At 36.5% G+C, this 22,738-nt stretch overlaps 1 protein-coding gene across 3 annotated transcripts in view; it reads left to right on the top strand.

Moving 5' to 3' along the window:
- Window positions 1-21,440, top strand: part of SEPTIN10 (septin 10) — a 62,654-nt gene extending 41,214 nt beyond the window's left edge. For 2 of the 3 annotated variants that reach the window (XM_081069673.1, XM_081069674.1), the window contains 4 exons: window positions 687-855; window positions 11,103-11,235; window positions 16,203-16,390; window positions 18,201-19,801. In XM_081069673.1, coding sequence (XP_080925799.1) covers window positions 687-855; window positions 11,103-11,235; window positions 16,203-16,390; window positions 18,201-18,216 — 506 coding nt within the window. In that variant the 3' untranslated portion in view covers window positions 18,217-19,801. Of the gene's footprint in view, window positions 1-686; window positions 856-11,102; window positions 11,236-16,202; window positions 16,391-16,934; window positions 17,018-18,200 lie in introns of all 3 variants that reach the window. The other variant, XM_081069675.1, reaches the window with a different exon arrangement.
- The last annotated feature ends 1,298 nt before the right edge of the window (window positions 21,441-22,738 follow it).

The raw sequence follows: 22,738 nt of genomic DNA, 5'->3' as shown, positions 1-22,738 counted from the left end.
TGATTAATCTGGAATAGATTATCCTTGCTAGTACCGGTTTCTCAATGCTTTTTTTAAATTTGACAAATATTGTAATTAACAAAAAATATTGAAAATGTAAACATTTTTTAATGTATAAAGATATTAAAAATATTGTGCTTAAATAGTAACATTTATTTGTAGTCTTCTGGTCACCATAAACACTGGAGGGCCAACTGTGAATAGTATCTAACCCAGGGTCATAAATGTGGCATTGTATAAAAAGAATTTGATAGGTATGTCATGCACAGATGGTATTCCTGAGTATGCAGAATTTACTACTTTGAAGTTTTACTTTGAAGTGAAATAATGTTCCATATTCTTTTTAAGCACTATGTGAAATATACTGAAGATGGTTTGTAAACTGCTAACACAGTGTTAGTGAAATAACTGGAGCTATGGTAACGTAATATAATGTATTTCATTCCTGTTTATCCATTGGCTACTAAATTTAAAGCAAATCTCCTGGTCTGATTTGCCTATAATTCAGTGTAGTGTATATAACCAAGAGTTTCTTCTTTGGTTATTTGTATAAAACAATCATGGCTGTTAATCAGACTTATCATTTCGCTGTTTGTTACTTCAAATGTTTTCATTTGTTCAATAAACACTAATTGTGTGACAGGAATTAAAAAACTAGTGTTGCTGTTTCTTGTTTTTCTGGTTAGTGGAAAATGAAAACCACTGTGACTTTGTAAAGCTCCGGGAAATGCTCATTTGTACAAACATGGAGGATCTGCGAGAACAGACCCACACTAGGCACTATGAACTCTACAGGCGTTGCAAACTGGAGGAAATGGGCTTTACTGATGTGGGCCCAGAGAATAAGCCACTCAGGTAAGTGGGGTTTTCTCTGAGAAGCTGACCAAAGTGGAAGTTAGAGAGGACTGTACTTTTTTACGTATCCAGGATGATGGAGAATGTGTTTTTCGGAAATCTTCCAATATGACAGAATCATTTGACAATGATTAATTATTTTGCTTCTCGAATCACTTGAAACCTTCTTGCTTTTATGGCTCTCTAAGTCCTTATCTGACTCACGGAGTTAAGTAGAAGGAAGAATATACAGTAAAAACCCACATTTCAGTGTATGCTAAAATGAAGAAAGAAAAACTCTTTTAATGTGATTTTATATTTTTTTTATTTATCTGAAGAGGCTGAAAGCACGTTTATCTATGATTATAAAAGAAAGTTGGAATGTGAATTATATTAAATAAATTTTAAAACGTGGTTTTTATCCTGATGAATGTTTTAGAATGACTTAAATTTAGGAAAATATAAAGGAAGAATGAAAGTACTTGTAGGGAGTCAGAAATTAGACTTTCTTAAATATTATAGTATAGTTAAAAGAACTTTAGAAACTGATGGCCTTCTGATGATGAGCATTAAATGTTGTTATAAACTTGCTTGGTAATTTTATATCCTGCTACATTCTTTTTTTTGTTTGTTTTTGGAATAAGATACGTAAACATGAAACTCTGATCCTTAATAAACGAAATCAAATTTGATGTAGCATTTCAGAACAATTTTTGCATTGAGGAAAAAGCATGAGATCTTTAGGACAAACGCTATTTTAAACTCTGTTATGAGACTAAGGATTGCTTTAATATTCCATTATTTGCATTTCAGTCATTTTCCTGGCTTATTAATATTTATACCAGAGTGAAAACAAAAGGAAGGAGAAGGAGAACATGAAATTGATGCTGCTATTGCATATGACCTTTGAGAAGATTTAATAGATGAGGTTGAATTTTTAATTTTTTTCCATCCATGGATTTAATTAGTGTTTTAGCTCTGGAAGCATAATAAATTAAGAATTATATGTACTTAACCCCTCCTCACCTATTCATGCATGCTATGCTTCTAGTTATGGGCCAATTCTGGTGAAATTATTTTCTCTATTGAAGATAAATCATCTAGCGTTGGTTTCTCTAGTGCTTCCCAGAGGAGGCTTCACTTCTCATTCTTTTAAGTGTGATGATCAGTTCAGAGGTCTTTGTGTGCATTAATGAGACGTGGATCCTGAATGAGAGCTAGTGGGACAACCTTGAAGTACTCTGAGAATTGGAATTCAGGTTGCCTGGTGGATCAGTCATCAGTCAGCTGTGGATGAGTGAGTAATACAGGTTCAGAATTTCCAGGGATGGAGCCCAAGAATCTGCATTTAAATTAGTATTACCATTCAGTCATTCAGAAGATATTTATTGTTGGGATTTTTTTAATCCAAAGATGAGCACTGTTTTATTTTGGGGGGAGGTAATCAATGTTTATTGATTCAGATACAATATAAATATCACATGTACAATACAGATAATAAATGCTACAGAAAACGGCTAAAACATGAGATATAACCTAAAAAAATAAGCCATGTACAGGGAAGTCTTATTTGCACCTAAAACCAAACAAACAAACAAAAAGGTAGATTCTTATGAAAACAGGATAATTTCACAGAAATATCCAAAAGCATGATTTAGTAGTAGATTTACCTTAAGCCTCATCAATCCTTTTTTAAAAATTACAATACTTTGTATTTTATTTCTTTTTTTAACTTTTTGTTTTTCAATTACAGTTAACACACAATAATATATTACTTTCAGGTGTACAACATAGTGATTAGCCATTTATATAATTTACAAAGTGATCGTCCCAATAAGTCTAGTGCCCATCTGATACCATACATAGTTATTACAATATTATTGACTGTATTCCCTATGCTGTACTTCACATCTCCATGACTGTTTATATAACTGGTAGTTTACACATCTTAATCCCTTTCCCTTTTAAACCTATCCCCCCAACACCTCTCCCATCTGGTGACCATCAAAATATTCTGTGTTTCTGTAAGTTTGTGTCTGTTTTGTTTGTTCATTTATTTTGTTCTTAGATTCCACATCTAAGTGAAATCATATTGTCTTTCTCTGACTTATTTCACTTAGCATAATACTGTCTAGGTCCATCCACTTTGTCACAAATGGCAAGTTTTCATTCTTTTTTATGGCTGAGTAATATTCCATTGTATATATGTACCAAAATTTCCTTATCCAGTTATCTATTGATGAGCATTTTGGTTGTTTCCACATCTTGGCTATTGTAACTAGCGCTGCAGTGAACATAGGGGTGCATATATCTTTTTTGAATTAGTGTTTTGGATTTCTTCAGCTAGATATCCAGAGTGGAATGGTTGAGTCCTTCTTTGTCTCATTATAGCCTTTGTTTTAAAGTCTGTTTTGTGTCATATAAGTTTGCTACCTCCACTTTTTTTTCCATTTACATTTACATGAAATATCTTTTTCCATGCCTTTACTTCCAGTCTGTGTGTGTTTTTCTATTTGAAATGGGTCTCGTGTAGGCAGCATATGTATGGGTCTTGTTTTTTATTTCTTTTTTTTTTTTTTTTTTTAAGATTTTGTTGGGAAACAGTGTGTTTCTCCAGGGCCCAGCAGCTCCAAGTCGTTGTCCTTCAATCTAGTTGTGGAGGGAGCAGCTCACTAGCTCATGTGGGAATTAAACCGGCAACCCTGTTGTTCAGAGCTTGCGCTCCAACCAACTAACCGAGCCATCCGGCTGCCCCTAGGTCTTGTTTTCTTATCTATTCAGCCAGCCTATGTCTTTTGATTGGAGTGTTTAATCCATTTACATTTATAGTAATTGTCAATAGATATGTAATTACTGCCATTTTATTATTCATATTTTTTATTTTATTTGTTTCTTCTTCTCAAAGAAGTCCCTTTAACATTTGTTGTAATACTGGTTTGGTGGCAATGAACTCCTTTAGCTTTTTCTTGTCTGGGAAGTGCTTTATCTGTCCTTCGATTCTAAATGATAGCCTTGCTGGGTAGAGTAATCTTGGTTGTAGGTCCTTTGGTTTTATCACTTTGAATATTTCCTGCCAATCCGCTCTGGCCTTGGTTGTAGGTCCGTGCTTTTCATCACTTTGAATACTTCATGCTAATCCCTTCTGGCCTGCAAAGTTTTTGTTGAGAAATCAGCTGACAGTCTTATGGGAGCTCCCTTATTGGTAACTAACTGCTTTTCTCTTGCTGCTTTTAAGATTCTTTCTTTATCTTTAACCTTGGGCATTTTAATTATGATGTGTCTTGGTGTGGGCCTGTTTTGGTACATCTTGTTTGGGGCTGTCTGCTTCCTGGACTTAATCTGTCTATTACCGTCAGCAGTTTAGGGAAGTTTTCCATCATTTCTTCAAATAAGCTTTCAATTCCTTGCTCTCTCTCATCTTCTTGTACCACTATGATGCAAATATTAGTACATGGTAGTGATACCATGTTTTCCCGAAAATAAGACCTAGCTGGACCATCAGCTCTAACGCGTCTTTTGGAACAAAAGTTAACATAAGACCTGGTATTATGTTATGTTATATTATATTACATTATAATTAACCAGATCTTATATTAAGATTAACCAGATCTTATATTAAAATAAGACCAGGTCTTATATTAATTTTTGCTTCAAAAGACGCATTAGAGCTGATGGTTCGGCTAGGGCTCATTTTCAGGGAAACATGGTAGAAGTAAAGTAAAAATATACTTTGGATACGTAATTTGAAAGTCAAATTAATAGGACTCATTGATGGTTGGATGTAGGATGTAAAAGGAAGAGAGGAATCGAGGATGACTCCAGTCACTGTTTTGACCTGAGAAACTGGGTGAATAATGGTGGTGATGTTTATTGATATGACCAAGATTGGGGAAGGGGTATGTTTTAGGACTTATGGTTGGTAATTGAGAAGTTTTATACATGTTAAATTTAAGTTCCTATTCAGTTGAAGAGTTTGAGTAGATTATTACATAAATGAATCTGAAGCTTGGGAGAAGTTAAGGCTGAGATAATTTTGGAGTCAATAGTGAATAATACTGTGTAAAATCATAAGCATTTTGAAAGTGTCTACTATTTACAAGGCTCTGGACTAAGTGCTAGGCATATAAAAATGAATACGATCATATAGTCCTGGCTGTCATGTAGTTTACATTCTTGTAGGGGTGGTAAAATATCAAACAACTAATTGCACATTAAATTACAGTTGTGAAATGTGCACTAAAGGAGAGACAGTGTATAAAGGGGACAGGGTATCCTGATTTCTCTGGAAAATTAGGGAAGACTTTTTTGAGTCAGTTACTGTTTTGAGCTATAATTACGTGGGGAAAACAGCAAGATATATGCGAAGATCTGATGGCAGAAAGAGAATGACATCTTTAAGACTCTGGAGGAATATCAGCGCAGCTGGAGAGGAGTCAGTGGGAGTGGCATAAGATGGAGAGAACAGGTAAGCAGGAGTCAAACCATGGAAGCCCTAGTGATGATTTTTGTCTTCCTCCTAAGGTAAAGGGAAAGCCATTGAAGGAGTGATACCACATTTACAATTTAAAAATCACTCTTAGCTGTTCTGTAAAGAAGGCATTAAAGGGTTGTGCAAAGATGCTTAGGAGAGACCAGTTAAGAGAGTGTTGCTGGGATTGAAGTAATAACAATGAAAATATAACCGGTCATGTTTGAAAATAAAACTGAACGAACTTAGTGATTGTTTGGCTATAATAAGATAAAGAAGCAGGAGGTGCCAGAAGATGCTAAAGGAAGATTTCTAATCTGGATTTATGGTTTCATTGGCTAGGTAGATGTTTGTACCACTCATCAGGATAGGTATTTCCGGAGGAAGACTAGCTTTTTTGTGGGGCAGCAGTGAGTGGCGTGACCTATTGACTTTGAGTTTCCCTCTGAAACATCCAAGTGACTATGTCAAATAGGCACTTTGGCAACTTATCTGGGACTCAGAGGAGAGGGCTGGGCCAAAGGAGTAAACTTAAGAGGCATAGGCATTTAGATGGTTAATGGAATGTATGAGGATGGGTAAGATTGCCTGGAGAGCGATGTACATCTGGAAAGAATGTTACCTTGAAAACAGCCTTGGATCACTCTAATATTTGTCAGCTGGAGAAGCAGGTAGAAGAGAAGCCTTGGGTAGAGGAAAGAGGACAATCAACAGCGTCATGTCTTAGAAGCCAAATGAAGGGGGTTTCAAGAGAAAAGGAGAGGTCAGCTTTGTTAAAGTTGAGGATCCGAAGCACAGCAAAGTAATGCAGTCCAGTTGCTTCCTTTATAGTTCTTTGAAAATAATGAAAACCACACCATCCAAAACACAAAGAGCAATCGTTGGAAGACAGCATAGGCCAAGACTTAGAAATTCAAAGGAAAGTTGAGAACAAGTAGAGACCACTTTCCTCTAATGCTGAGAGTGGAGTAAATAAACTGAAACCATTCATTTTTAGCCTTTTTGTTCTCTGCTCAGAGCCCCGGAAGAAGTGTAGAGCAGGCCCAGCTTAGGACATGTAGCCAGGTCTCGGGTAGGCGTGGGTGTGAACCTGATTCACCGCCCCACCAGTTGTGCACCATGGAGGAGTAGCACTCCAAAAAGTGATCAGAGCAATGAGACCAAGAGGAGGTAGGCAGGTGGTGGGCAGTCAGAGCCACAGATTGTGCAGAACATCCATTTTTTGAGCATTTCATCAGTTTGGGGAGCAGCTGCTTACTGATCAGATAAAGAACGGAAAACTTGAAACAGGAGATTTCTTCCACGTAGTCCAGGTGACAGGATGGGTAGAAAGCAGGGGCTGTCAGTTGCTTGCAGAGGACAAGCAAGGAAGATGGGGCACTAGGTGTCGGTGTGGGGGAGGCCCCAGTTTTGTTCCCATCAGTCACCTTTGACATTTGAGTAGAAAGTCACTGTCCTTGAAGTGTTGTGCAACTTGTAGTTTTGAATGGAAGATTTTTCTAGTATTTTAGTGTTGCTTAAGTGTTTGGTATAATTTTGTCATAAAATTCTGTGTCTTTGGAACTCTCAAGAAATAGTTAACTTCTAAGTGTTACCGGAGAGTGGGCCCTTCTCAGTGAAAAGTCTGGGCTTGGCCTCCACACCCGAGCCTCCGGGGATGAGCACTGGGAACCTTAGCCGCTATGTTAGCAGAGGATGGGCCTGCCTTGATACAGTGTCCAGGCTCTTGGCATCTCAACCAAAGAATTGAACAAAATACCAAGGTAAAGTAGTGAAAGAGCAGTTTATTAGAAGAAAAAGTACACTTCAAAGAAATAGAAGCGGGTCTAGGCAGAAAGCAGTGGCTCAAAGGCCATTACTAAAAGGGACAGTACACTCCGCAAAGAGTTTGAAGCAGGCCCCAAGGCAAGGCAGAAAAGGGGCAAAGGCCCAAAGGCTCAAAGGTGGCATTATTAGGAGAAAAAGTACACTCCACAGGGTTTGGAAGCCCCCCCCAACCCCCCACCCCCCAGCCCCCACCCCCCGCCCCCAAGCAAAAGCAAGGCTCGGAAAGGCACAGCTCACTGGAGCCTGTGGGTTTTATCTGGGATGGGCTGTTCCTCTACAGGTGTGGGACCACTTGATTGACACCTGTTAACAAGGGGCTATTACCTTATCTCTTCAGACTGCCTTTGTTCTCTGCAGTTTGAAATTGTTAACTACAAGCTGATTGGCCCTTCCCCTGTACCTGGGCTTTTGCGGGCTTTTTAGCTGCTTTGTTACAAGCCGGTTGCCCTTCTCCTCCCACCGCCCACCCCACCCTACACCTGAGCCAATTACTCTGGATTATTTTTGTGAGTCCAGCATCCTGAATCTATTATTTAGCCATTCAAGTTACCTCCTCTGGCTTTGTTAATGGTCTCTGTCTTAATTCCCTTCCATGGTGGCCATTTTCCTCACTGTTTATAATTTTCTATCTCATAAGCATGTAGTCTACAGTAGAAATGGAAAAACATAAAGTGAAGGGACTGGAGAGGCTTTCTTGATGAAAAATGAGCATCTGAGATTTTTTTTTTCCTTTTGATTTTCAACTTTGCTTTAAATCAGTGATATTTGCAACTGTAGTTATATGTTACATTAAATATTCATGACAGCAAGCTACTTTTATACTAGAAATACGAGCAGTATAGCACGAAAACTTTTTCATTTTTGTTGAATAAATAAACCCATGATAGAACAATGGTTACATTAATTTCATAACACTATATAAACCGTTTCCTTTCAGATGTAAGAGTTTCTTTACCATCTTTTGAAAGATAGTGCAGGCTCTTTACTTGCAGTCGGCTTTATAAATTTGCGTTGTCAAAGCTGGAAAGCAGTGTGGTATGATAGAAAATGTGCAGGAACACTACATCACTTTTTGATCTTTTGCTGAGACATCACTTCAGGTAGTTTTATCTATGGTCCTTAGGACAATGGCTTTGGAACAGGTCTGATCTGGTTCAAAGCCCAGCTTTGACCTTACCAATTATGGTACTTTGTTTGGGCAGATTACTTTCCTCTCCGAGCTTTTGTTTTCTTGCCTGTAAAAAGAATATTAGTGCTTGTTTTTCACGGTTGCTGTTGTGTCTGCTCGCTCGCGGGCCATGAAAGAATTCACAAGTCAGACAGAAATATAGAAGATTTATTAAAGTAAGAGGAGAGTCGGCTGGGCAGAGTCTGCTAGAAACTACTGCAAATTACTGAGTTGTGACTTTGTTTTGGTCTCAAGTTTTATCTTTTCCTGTAGTTGGGGTGGGGGAAGGTGTGGTAAAGTGGTTACTGCAACCTTTGCGTATATTATATAGATTTAAGTTGGAGCCAGGAGAATGGATCCCAGACGGATGCGAAACCTCTCCCAAGTCACAGGCCAGCACTGGGCGAAGTAAATAGAAACACTGAAACTGGTCTGCATAGTGAACGTACAGCAAGCAGAATCATTAAGAAGCTAAAAAGGGAAAAAAGCTTTCAAAAAGTCCCAAGCTAAACTACAGTTATTAATGTGAATTATACCAGAGGTCCAAATCTCAAAAATAGAAAATTTAGTGCTACCATTACAATCCCGTCTTAATGAGACAGGTTAGTTAGTATGTTGCTAGGTAGACAGGGAGGTCCCTGGTGGAATAAACAAAAAGCAGCCATATCCTGAAATTCCAGGTTCTGGAATGTCTCCTTCACTCCAGGACATAACCTTGAGGTTAATAAATTATCTCAAATCCCTTTTGGCCGGACAAAGGAACAGATTTGATAGATAGGAATGGGTTGGTTCGTTAATCCCTTCAGGAGGAGCAAACAGGACAAACCTGATAGATGAATTCCATTAGAAGTCTCCAGCTCCCTTCCCCAAGCAGACAAGGGAAGGTATAAAAGTAAGAGCTTTTGCCTCAGTCACGGGGCACCCCCATTCGGGACTCCCTCCCGAACGGGAGCTCTGACCCTTTGTTTTCAATAAACTACCTCTTTTTAAAACTCTTTGCCTCTCCCGGTTCCGTGTTTCCATTCTTGGGTCTCAGGAGACGTGATCCCGGCTCACACACAGAAACTGCCGCCAGAGAAATATTCCTAGATCATTAACAGTTGCTATGGAAATTAGATAGTGAAAGGAGTCTAGAAAATTACCTTGCTGGAAGCAGCTATTCAACAAATGTTAGGTCTTTTTGCTGAGTAGATTTATTTTCCTCCTAAGCAACTCAAGTGCTTGTATGAATAGATTGAGAACTTTTAAAAAACGTCCATTTGATGTGGTTATTGAAACCAAGTTTGTCATTAAAGACTGTCAGCCTGTGTAGGACCAGCAAAATGTAGTGAGGTTTCCGAAAATGGTGAAAGAGTTAGAGGATTCTTTAAAATAAAACCAAAACAAATACAGAAAATAGAAGAAAAAAGCAAACACCCTGGTACAAAGTAAAAAAATGCCTCCTTGAGATTGAGGCCTTTGTGTGGTCACCTGGGGCATTTTGTGCCCCTGCCAGCTTTGCTTTTAAAGACAGTTAGGATCTCTTCCCCCTCAGAATACATACTGTGTGTTCTACACACTCACTAGCAGCCATAATGTGCAACTACTACTGTGCAACTGTCTCACTCTAGTTTTCCTTGAACTTAAAGAATTATATACTTAAAAGATTTATTTCTCCAGTTATAACATCCAAAATTAGTAAAATTTCTTAATTCATCACATTTTAAATAGGACAGTCCTTGCTGTGCTTGGTTAAATTCAGCTCTAGTCCTGACAATTTCTGTGATTAAATGAACATTGATGAAGAAACTGAAATGTCTAGAGAGCTCTGCTTAAGAGTCGGGTTACAAAGGTGATGCTTTATTAGAAGAGAAGCAGGTAGGCTACAAATGCCCAGGAGGAGGTATAAACAAAGTGCCATGGAAGTGCCTAGAAGGAACAGTTACTTCCAGCTGAGAGGATGGAGAAGGCTTTATAGAGGAAGTTGCATTGGAATTTGGCCTTGAGGAAGAGAGGATTAGCTGGGTAGAATGGGGGGTTGGGAAGTGGGCAGTGGCATTGGAAGCAGGAGATGGAACAAACTAAAGCATGAAGTGCATGGCATATTTTAGAAATAGTGAATAGGTTGGTATGGGTGGAACCTTACACGGTTTGGATTTGGTAAGAAATGAATCTGGAAAGGCCATACCGTGAAGTTTTTAAAAAGCTGTTTAAAGGAAGTGGGACCTTATTCTGTAGATAACATAACTGGTGCAGAGAACAAAGGTAGCGAGCTCTGTAGTTTGGTTGGAAAATCTTAAGAGTGGCAAGAACAAAGTGAAATAAAGAGAAACTAAAAGCCCAGTGTGGTCAGTTAGGAGATGATTGTAATAGTGAAGACAGAAAATCTCAAAGATCAAGTTAGGCTATAACAGGATAGCTGTAGAAACCAAAGAAGACTGGATTTAAATGTTTCACGGTCACAGGCTGAATTCACAGACCTTGGTGATCAGATACGGAGTTGAGGGTGAGGGAAGAGTCAAAGATCACTTCAGGACTTCAAGTTTCCTAGACACATTGATGCCAATTAACGAGGATTGAAAGAGGAATTCCTTTGGTGTAAAATGAGAGTACTTATTGTGAAGGACTTGATAAAGCAGAGTTTCCAAAATTCTAGTGCTCTCTATTATGTCTCACTATAGGAGACCTCATGTTTCGAGTTGCTCTGTGTGAAAGGACATTGGTACATATTGTTGTAGTTATGAGGCTTAACCTGAGATGTTTTGAGTTTTTACAAGTTTGTTACATTATCTTTTTAACATAAGAGTACCACAAATAAATTTTTAGTCTTCAGGAGACCTATGAAGCCAAAAGACACGAATTTTATGGTGAACGTCAGAGGAAGGAAGAAGAAATGAAACAGATGTTTGTGCAGCGCGTAAAGGAGAAAGAAGCCACACTGAAAGAAGCAGAGAGAGAGGCAAGTACACTGGTGTGATGGGATTTGTATATTTTTGGTATCCTATTAATTTGGGGGATCTATCTTGAAAGCTTAGTTGAGGTGCTTTTGGACACTGCTTGTTACTCTTTAACAAGTATCTATTTTAACACAATCTTTGGATACAGACTTTAAAATACCACAATCTGAAATCAAATAAAAACTTCGGCCCTTATGAGTAAATGGTGTTTCCATTGAAATTGGTGTTCCAAGGACTTGTAATGGACTGGTTTACTAAGAAGTGTTTTAAATATCTTAACCATGAGCCAGAAATAGTTTAGCTCTGGCATGATAAAGCCTTTTTTGAGAGTTTTTGAGAGTTATTGGGATTGTATTTTGCCACGAACTGGATAACTATGAAAGCTGTTAAGTAGCTTTTTGAGTTTGAACGCAGGCTTTTTGGATGAGTTACATGGTCTAGATGACCACAAAAAAAATCAGCAGTAAGTTCCTGTAGTTTTGTTTGCTTCTCGTTCTTCAAGCAACAATTTTAGTTTTATTTATATTAACCTATTTTCTATAGACCTGTAGACCTAACTGTAATGGTTACTTTTAAGTAAGTGGCCATATTTAAGAGGCGGGTCAAAAAGGAGGAACTACAGAAGGAATTTCTAAGAGAAGACAAATGTTAATACAAATGAATTTGATAACATAAGAGTTCCTGAAGAGTCATTTGTAAAGTAATTTAATTTTACAAATTTATTGTTTCAAGTACACTTACAGCACTTGATTTTAAATGAATCCTATAGTAAGTGGTTTTATAAAATTAATACTCTAATATACCCTATTTATAATGAATTTTGATCTTTTATTTTGAAAAAGTTCAAATAACAGGAAAGTGACAGTACAGAAGGCCCGTTTCCCTCCCTACACCTAGATTTAGCAATGAACGTTTTTCCTTCTTTATTTTATGTGTGTGTATGTATGCATCTGTGTGTGTGTGTGTGTCTGTCCCTGGTCACCTGAAACTGGTTGTAGATGTCATGAGACTACCTCTAGGCCTGTCAGTGTGTATCTCTGAAGCTTCGGGTATTTTCCTCCATAACTATAGTAGCAGTATTACAGCTAAGAAAATTAACAGGAATGCCATAATCTCCTAATCTCCAGTCCTTATTCATATTTCTCCAGTTGTTTCAAGACTGTCTATTATTTATTTTTGTTTGGTGATTTTTTGGTTTTGTTTTTGAATCAGAAGTAAATCACAGGTCTCATGGCATTTGGGTGTTCTCTTTCTTTAGTCTCTTTTATTCGAGAATAGTCCCTATTTGGAGTTACTTTTGTACAAATATTGAGGAAGGAGTTGTGATGAGTAGGAAATAAGGATGCTGATTTTTCTTTCAATTAGTAGATTCATCTTTAAGATGGTAGTAGAGTAAGTTTTTCTCTCTCATATCATGATTCTTAGTTTCTCCAGTGAGGAGGGAAGATGTAGAAGTGGTTTATAGATTAGTTTTAATTTTTAAAACCCCGCATAAGAATATTTTGCTTAAATATGTATTATTTAAAAGGAAATTAAAACTTCAGTGTGACAAAATGGTTGAAAGAAAAAGAGAAATACTGTTTGTCAATAGCTGCTTTATAGATTTTTATTTTTGTGATTCAAGTGCGTTTTTGTGTTAAGAGTATGTATTAAACTAATGAAGAAGTTAATTTAAATCTAAGGCACCAACAACCAAAGTTGTTACAGGAGTTCTAAACTTTTCATTATATAGCTTTAGAAGCAGTAGATTACTGGCCTGTCTCATAACTATTACACAGTACCCCATGGCAGTATCGTTAATACTTTAGAGTCAGGGTCAGTCTTCTGAAAAAGGAAATCTAGTCAGTAATCATTTCATGAGACCAGAATCGTCAACTGAAGGACTAAGGACGACAGTATAATTTATTGCCGGTTTTAGGATGGTTTCAGAGGGAAAGGAGGCTTATTAATAATTATAGTGGGACAGCAGGTGGGTGTAAACCAGGTTTCTTCTGGGAAAACCGGGACATTTGGTCACCCAGTACTTGGCTGCTGACATTTTAATGTTAGTTATATCGGCAAGATATTGGCAGTTATTAATAAAAAGATAATTTGGGTAACCCAAAACATTATTTCTGTATTAGAGGACCTTGTTATTTAAAATATCCTTGCCAATATTGTTGTAAAACAAATACCTCTTAATTTATCTTGCGTAAGAATCTGGATTTTATTATGTAGTTAGCTGAAAATGCTGTGAACATTAGATAACTAAAATACGTAAATGCACAGAACAAATATTATCTCAAAATACTGTTTGTTACCTTTTCTACATCTTTGTTAACATCATTCTAGATGTACTAATGAGGCATTATATGTACGACACTCAGTTCCCATTCCTCTCCCCACTACAAGAAAAAGTACAGTTTATATTTACCCCTCAAAGCCCACATGCATCATTAAATCATTACTTCTTCCCCATTTTATAAGTATATTTCTTCACTAATTTTTTATTTAATATTAATGCCTCTCCATTTCTAAAAGTACTCCAGATGATTTTTAGTAAAAAATACAGCTACATTATAATCCTGAACATGACAGTACAAGAGCCTTGTAACAGAGCAGGAAGGAGAGGTTTGCACATAGGTGGAGCTGAGTCGTGACGCAGGGTAACTTCTCAGTGAACACAGGAGACAGCTCGCCTTTCAGACGATCGAGGACAAAAGGGACCACAGCAAGGTACAGAGCTCAGATTAAAGATATTCGCTAGTTCACTAAGGGAAGAATGTTGTCTTTAGCATTCATCTCTAAAAATGGATACATTTTAAAGTATCACTGAACAACACAATGTATTCCTCAGAAGTAGTATTTACAAAAGATACATCAGTGTACCGTATTGGTGGTAACAGTCTTAGGAGCATAGGTGAGTACTTGTCAACAGCACAGGTCTCCTGATTCTAGCTTCTTTGATTAGTATTTGAAAAGGTGTTTGAATGAAATGCCTATTGTAGTGAATAATGGAACCACAAGTGAATGCTTCATGTATAAAGTATGCATTTAAGTAATAAGATATACAGAGGGTGCCAAAAAATGTATATACATTTTAAGAAAGGAAAAAACTGTATTAATTTGTAATACTAAATATATACAATAACAGAAGATGAACACAAGTCATGTTTGACTTCTGCAATTACAAGAGGTGCTCAAAGCACCCGGAAACTTCTGATTATGGTGAACTACTGCTTGAGCATAGATAACATCGCTTAAAATGTTTATACATTTTTTGGCACCCCTGGTATATCTGTATTAACATAATGTAAATCTGCCCCTTCATCTTCTCTGTCCCAGTTTTAACGTCCACATCACTCCTCTCCCTAATTTATAGGGGACGCACACATGCTCAGAGAGCGATAGACTGTTTATACCACTGCTTTGAATGACAGCTAGATGAGGTCTAGCACACACACACCACTTTTATATCTTAAATAATACTAAGGAACTAATGCTTCTCTGAAATGACATCCTCAGGAATCAAAGGATTTAAAGTAGAATGGCCTTACTTAGTCTGTTTCAACCTTGTTCTGTCTCTTTTTAAATACTTCTATCAGGTTTACTGGCTCTCTACACACTCTAACATATTTGGAATATTTAATTTTTACTTGGTTGGAGTTTAGCTCTCTTAATTTTCTACCAATAGCCTCTAATTTTTAGTGAAGTGTTTCCTCAACTACTGTGTTTGCCCGAAAATAAGACCTAGCAGACCATCAGCTCTAATGTGTCTTTTGGAGCAAAAATTAATATAAGACCTGATCTCATACTATATTACATATTATGTTACGTTATACTGTACTATACTATATTGTATTATGTTATGTTGTTATGTTATGTTATATTATATTAAAGACCCGGTCTTATAGTAAAATAAGACTGGGTCTTATATTCATTTTTGCCCCAAAAGACGCATTAGAGCTGATGGTCTGGCTCAGTCTTATTTTCGGGGAAACACACTATTATATGCCATCTTTTCTAGAAACCAAGTTCTGCTTTTTGTATGAATGCTAGGTTGCTGCCCAGAACAGAAAATACTAAAGATTATCTAAGCAGACCAGAGGATCAAGAAAAAAACTCTTACCTTTTTTGATCTAGTAGATTTAGATCCTGTACTTGTGTTTGTGGCAGGCATGGCACACGGCTGATTCATATGGAGTCCCCTGAAGTCTCTAGATTTTTTTTTTCAGATAACCAACAATTAAGTCAGTGAAATCTCATGTTGTAATGTTACAAAACTCATTTTAATGGCCACACCGAGTGTATTTAGCACAAATGTATTTTTTTTACATTAGCCAAAGGCTATTTTTTTCCGTTATAGTGTGAATTCTACTACAGTGAATATTTATATATGAAACTTTCTCTGAATATAGGATTTTTTTATTCAGTTTAAATTTCAAGATCAGTGACTGTGGATAAATGTATTTTTAAGGTTTTTGATTTAAATTGGCAATTGACACTTGCTTTCCAAACAGCTTTACCAGTATAACTTTCAACAGCTGTTTACTACAAATGATAACTTTATTTGGAAAATAGGGTTTTTCCTTTTCTCTTTTTGATAACTTGCTTCTGTAATTTGTGTCCCTCACTTTTATTGAGCATGGATTTTAGAAACTACTTGAAGAGGCTTTGTGGAGAAACTGTACAGCAAGAAAATAAAAACTCCAAAAAAGGGTCAAGTGTTTTAAAGACTGAGGTCTGTTCATGAGGTTGTGGTTTTTTATTACATTTTTCTCGTGCACTTTTTGCATGGGACCTTATTGAAAATTAAAGGCAATTCCAGGTGTAAATTTTTTCTAAATGCACGGACTTTGGGCACCCTAAGAAGATTGTGTGTATGGCTGTGTAGGTTAGCATTCGGAGTTGCATTTCTGAGCCAGAGAACCTTCCTGTGCATTTGCTGCCATTCTGTGTCATTAGTGAGTATTGCACCTTTGTTTCCCAGCTACAGGCCAAATTTGAGCACCTTAAAAGAGTTCACCAAGAAGAGAGAATGAAGCTGGAAGAAAAGAGAAGACTTTTGGAAGAAGAAATAATCTCTTTCTCTAAAAAGAAGGCTACCTCTGAGATACACACAAACCAAGCGTATATGGCAGCGGGCGGCCACCTGAAGAGAGACAAGGACCGGAAGAAGTAAGCCACCCCTAGCCACCTGTCCCCGTAGCCACGTCCTGCCTCACTTTCTGTCTCATTGCCCTATCTCATCTTCATAGTGCTTCTCACCGTTCTCTCTGTTCCCTGTCTGCCTCCTGGGACTGAAACGTCAGCTCCTGCAGAGCAGAGACTTTGTCCTTTCTGGTCACTGCTGTTACCCTAGCATCTAGAATAGCACCTGGCACGTATTAGGTGCTCCGTAAACATTTGGCAAGATGAGTGGATAAACAAACAAACAAACAAATACATCACAGTGTATAAAGGGTCAGTTACCTGGGGAAACGAATGGGCTGCTCCTCATAGCTAAGCCCGCGGCTCTATTACACATCTAATAAGTACTGACCTACCATTAGTTATGTTTAATTTCATGTCTAATGGAAGCTATGCAGTTTGTTATGGAATCACAGATGTAAAATAGTACTTGATAAAAAGAACTAATTCTTAGGTTCACTTTTTTTATATATATATATTTTTTATCAAATTCTACTGATAATGATTTTGTGAGAATTTTTATTTTTATAAGGGAACCAGGCTGTCGATTCGAACTCCTGTGCTTTGATGTCAGAGCTTGTGAAACCAGTGCTGGACGTAAAGATGCAGAGGAAGGTAGAGAGGGCCTCAGTAAGGCGGGGCGACCATGAGTAGCATTTGGATGGTAATCCCAAGGCTTGTAGGTTTGGGGTATGTGTTAAATCAAAGTTACCAAAGTTTTAGAAATAAGTTTTATTTTCCCTTTTTCATACTTTGTGTCCTTCATATTCTTTTTCCCACTTAAAATGTCCTTGTCAGTTTGCATATTGGACTGTTCTTGAAATTCCCCACTGATTTGTTCTGCTGAGAACGCTCCTTGGTGGGTTCCTGCCTCAGTGGCCTCCACTGTCTCTGCTTTAGCAGCATCAAGTCCTCAAGCTCCTCACAGAGCAGCACTTTCAGTTGAATTTTATCTCCTCATCTTATTTCAAACCCAGCATTTTCAGAATATTGTAACTCAATTTCAAAATAGTTAGGAAAACATAACGTTGGTCCATTTTTGAACGATGGAGAAGCAAATCCACAAGGTTTTGGTGTATTTAAGTGACCTGTGGATTTTATAGTTTTGGGGGGAAGAAAGAGTTTATATTAAAAGTTCAATGACCTTGTAATATAAGCTCTACAAGGGCATGGATCTATGTTTTGCTCATGGGTGTATCCATATACCCCAGGGCCGAGAACAGTGCCCGGTACATAGTGGGCGTGTAATTACTTATCAGAAAAATGAGTACGATTTGTAATAGCTATTTTTAATTCAAGCATTGACTTTCAAAAGATAAACTATAATGTATTACTGCTTTTCAATATGTTTTGAATTTATAAAGCTAAGGGACCTTTTACTCTCTTTTCACCTTAATCCAGTGTTACTAAAATTGGATTCCCCCATTTTATTTCATATACGAAAGATAATTTACATTTACCTTGTAGAAATTGGCACCCTGCTTCAGTTGAGAACCATTGGTATGTGCTGTTGTTTCCAGATTAGGGCCAAGCCCATACTGCTTTGAGACCTCAGAATTCATCCTCAAGAAAATAGTTTTTTTTAAAAAGAAAAGAAAAAGAAAACAGAGTTTGATGGGTTTTTTTGTGTTTTTCTTTGCCAAAGTTCTGTAGCTAGATACCCTACAGTATATTAGCTGTATATTTCTTCTTTCTAGAAAAGCTTTGTAAAACTAATGATTCTAATAATTTTTATTTACTATGTTTTTTTATTGTACCATTCAAAAGGGTTTTTTGTGTTTTTTTTTTCTCTTTCCAGCTCCAATTTTATGTAAAACAAAGGTTCCAGGTCACAGAAGGTCATCACAAGCAAGAGTTATTAAAATGTTAGAAGTATGCTGTGATTTTCTTGCTGTTTTTATTTGCTGTATCACTTATTCTGTATCTGGCAAATGGGCGCAGTTACTGCCATGTATGGAAAAATACTTTTAAGTATAAGCCAGAGTGATGATAGCACTTATATATTCACTGTTGGTAGAAGTTCTTAAGTTGTTGATTTGTGATGACTCTAGATCGTTTCACCTGCTGCCCACTTACTGTCACTTTGCGCAGCGTTGTGCCACTGAAAATATAGAACTCATTCATACTATGGCTGATTGCATTTATATTCCAAGATGAACCTTTTTATGGTGCATACAAGAAGAGAAATTTTGGGACTATGTTTAAAAATGTATTATGTACCTGAAACTGACCTCTCAATAGTTTTATAGAACTTTTTAACTTTTGATATAATTATCCAATTGGTAACATGATCCTGAGCTTTTGTATCGAATTTTATATAACATGATGGCCTTCCATGCTTTAGTATGCCTTATTGTGGTTGATGTATTATTATGAGGAAACAAAATATGTTTAAAAGTAAAAACATCCAGGTATATAAACCCGTTTCTTAGTGTTAAATACCTTTTAACCTGGGTGTTAATCACAGTATTTTCATTAGGGTGTATTACATACTTGTTGCTTAGAACTCTGTCTTCCGGGGAAAAAACAATAGAATTTTAATCATCTTATTAAAAATACTTCTTAAAATAATTGAACATCTAAATATTAAAGATATAAAAATTTAGATAATTCATCTCTCAAGGGATATTTGAATTCAGTGCCTTAGTAATATTCTCAGAACAATTAACTTTTTCTTAAGTCATAGGTATATAATTTTTCATTTTTTTGTACCTAAATATTCTAAATGAAGCTGACATTTACTCTTGACTAATAAATCTACATATATTTACTAAAACATGTTTAAATTACTTTAATTTTTCTTTTTCTTTTTTTTAATTAAAATTTATTGGGGTAATAGTGGTTAGTAAAATTACCTAGGTTTCAAGTACATAATTCTGTAATACGTCATCTATATATCACATTTGTGCTCACCACCCAGAGTCAGTTCTTCCATCACCATATATTTGACCCCCTTTACCCTCTTCTAGTATCACCCCTCCTCCCTTACCCTCTGTTAACCACTGAACTATTGTCTGCCATAAGAAAAGATGAAATAGTGCCATTTGGGACAACATGGATGGATCTTGAGATTATTAAGCTAAGAGAAATAAGTCAGACAGAAAAAGTCAAGAACCATATGACTTCACTGATATGTGGGATATAAAACTGAAAGCAACAAAGGAACAAGGCAAGAAACAAAAACTGATTAACTTTTCTTTTTACAAACAGTCATCCTGAGAAACATTTTTATCAAAATTAATTCATTTAATTACATGTTTGAATTATTTTAAGACAGGTATATTACCAGTATTTTTCATACAACAAAATGTCTAACTTAGCCTATGTCAGATTCTGAATAGTGGTTTTTTTTTCATGAAGTTGCATATATTGCAAATAAAACCTTTCATTTCATAGCACAGTTTGCCTGGATAAATGCTTTACATTCCATTTTTTACATTTGAAATTCACAAATGTCTCAATCTTTTAAAACTTTAGAAAGGAGGTTATAAGTATCACAGAAAAAGTTCTGAACTTTCTTCTCAGGATCAGTCATGCCCGAGTTCTGGAAGGTGGAGCAAGAAAGTTGGTGAGTCCCTGCGGCAGGTAGCCTGTGGTACAGAGCCCGGCCAGTGCCACAGCACTAAGCTTTAGCCAAGGAGAGTGTCATCCCAGAAGCTCAGGTAGTTATTTGAAGCCGTATTAGAGTAAACTCTATGAAACAGCTATCCTAAACTTTAATAAAGTTACTTTTAAATGCCACATTGGTTGTTGGCATGTTAAAACAAAGTTATTCAAGTTTTTGTTAAAAGGATTATGGAAAGCAGCCTAAGACTCTGCACTTAACAGAAGGGTAATCATTTTGTACTAATGCTCTGCTCTGAGACAGGCTCACTGCGTGTGCTCCAGTGACAGGGTGAGCATTATTTCATGTATTTGGGATTCCATGTATGATTTTATTTTTAAGGAATTGCACTGCAAAGAAAAAAACATTTTAAAAATAATTGCACTGTATGTTCAAATACTCATTACAAAAGGAGTTCTTATCCACGGATGCTTAAATCAGTAAATTTCCTGCGCACAGAATAAAGCTAGACATGTTTTGTTTAAATTTTTTTCCCATAAAGCATGTGAAACATTGCCTCTCGCTGTCAACCATTAATCTGATTTTTAAAGCTCTTTCACATAGACTGTGATTTCAGCTTCCAAACAACACAAAGGAAAAGTGTTGCAGGTATTACTATCATCATCCACATTTTGAAGATGAACTCAATTTAGGCCCCGTGTTCCTCCTGGGCTCAGAGACTGTCCATGTCCTCATGGAACAACCACAGCAGTAACAAGACAGCAGATTTATGCATAAAGTACTTTCAAAAGGGCTCCTGTCTCTACCCACAGAGCACGACTGGGTCTTGGCGGATTGGAAACAACTTTTCAGATGTAGGAATGAAGAAGGGCAATCCAGGTCATGTTTTTGATAAAACCTGTGTACTCTTGGAAAGTAGCTAAATATGAATAGTGATTTTAGGGGCGATGTGGGGCATGAATGAGGGTGAGGTTTTAGAGGTAGGTACAGAACAGTTCAAGGAAGTGTAAGACCAATTCAGCAGGCAGTAGGAGCCACGGAAAGATACGACCTCATGTGGTCAGATGCTTGTCCAAAGTTCATAGGAAAGATGTGTTGGCAGGGACGGGCCTACTCATCAGTCACCACAGTCTGGGCCAGTAGTTCTTAACTGAGTATACAATAAAATAAGTGGCATTTAAAAAAATACCGATTGCACAAAGGAATATACAGTAATGAATGTGGTCATTTGGCTAAATCTAAATGAATAATATGCAAAACAGTAACTATGTCTCATGTAGTTAAAAATATAGAGAGAATGAAAACACAGCACTGCAGTGGTATATTAGGAGAGTGGGGTAGATGGAGTGATCTCAGGATCGTGCATTAACTGGGAAGAGGATAAAAGTCCCAGTCAGTAACATGAGACTTAGTAAGAGTGCATGTAGGTCTGGTAAAGTATATAATTTTCAAGAAAACTAGTCTAATAAGTGCTAATCCAAAAGAAAACAAGAAAATAAGGGAAATAAAATAAGTATGACAACCTGAAAGCGTTTAGCAAATTAGTAGATTTAGACCAAATACATCAGTAATTATATGTACTATGTGCTCTAGAAATTTTTTTAGATAAAAGTTTTGAAAAAATCAGCTACATGCACATCATGAGAGAGATCTAAAACTTTCTGTCTTTATAGACAAAAGATAGGAAAAGTAACATCATGCAAACCCTAACTAAAGCTAACATGTAGCTATATTTTCTATATCTTAAAAAAGTTTTAAAATAAAAAGCATTGTTAGGGATGAAGACGTACACTTCAAATAAGAAAATACGTAACAATTCCAAACATGTAATGTCATAGCCTCAGCCTATTTAAAGCAAAAATTGAAGAGAATACATGGAGAAATAAGCAAATTCACACTCAGGAGATTTTAACACATCTCTTGTTTATGATAGAACAAACAGACCAAAAATTACTACAGATATGGGAGACCTGATAAAAACATTTAATAACTTGGACCTGGTGAACGTGTATAGAACAATGTACCCCAGAATCACAGAACACACTATGTTCACGTACACCCGAACTTTTATGAAAATTGACTATGTGTTCAACTGTAAAGCAAGCCTCAATACCTTCTAAAGGAATTACATTGTAAAGACTTTGCTGATCATAATATAATTGATAGAAATCGCTAGTAACTAAAAGATTTCCATATGTTTGGAAATTAAGAAATATACTTCTGAATAACCCATGAGTCAATGAAGAAATCAAAAAGCAAATTAGAAAATATTTTGAACTGAATGATAATGAAAATATTATATACTTGTGAGAAGCAGCTAAAGTTCTTCTTAGAATCAAAATTTATAGTCCTAAATGCTAGAATTAGGAGGGGGAAAAAAAGGCTGAAAACCAATGCTCTACACATTTCATCTCAGGAAGTTACAAAAAGAGGAAGGAATATACTAAACCCCAAAAATAATAAAGATGAGAACAGGAATTGATAAAATAGAAAAAAAAAAAATTGAATGTTCTTAAAAGATAATTAAGATTGATAAGCCATGACAAGAAAGACCAAAAAGAATGAAAAGAGGCAAGAATGGCTAAGATTAAAAATAAACAACAAACCTGACATTACCAAAAAAAAAAAAAAAAAAAAAAAAGGATATGGAATGACCAGAACACACTACATTGCTTGTGGGAATGCAAAGTGGTTCACTTACACAATGTAAAAGTTTGGCAGTTTCTTACATCCTCATCATATATGTTTTCTATGGCTGCTCTAACAAATTA

This window comes from Rhinolophus hipposideros, assembly GCF_964194185.1.
Source record: "Rhinolophus hipposideros genome assembly, chromosome: 12".
Classification (NCBI taxonomy): domain Eukaryota; kingdom Metazoa; phylum Chordata; class Mammalia; order Chiroptera; family Rhinolophidae; genus Rhinolophus; species Rhinolophus hipposideros.
The sequence above is the reverse complement of the archived record's forward strand: the minus strand, read 5'-3'. Positions and strand labels throughout refer to the sequence as shown.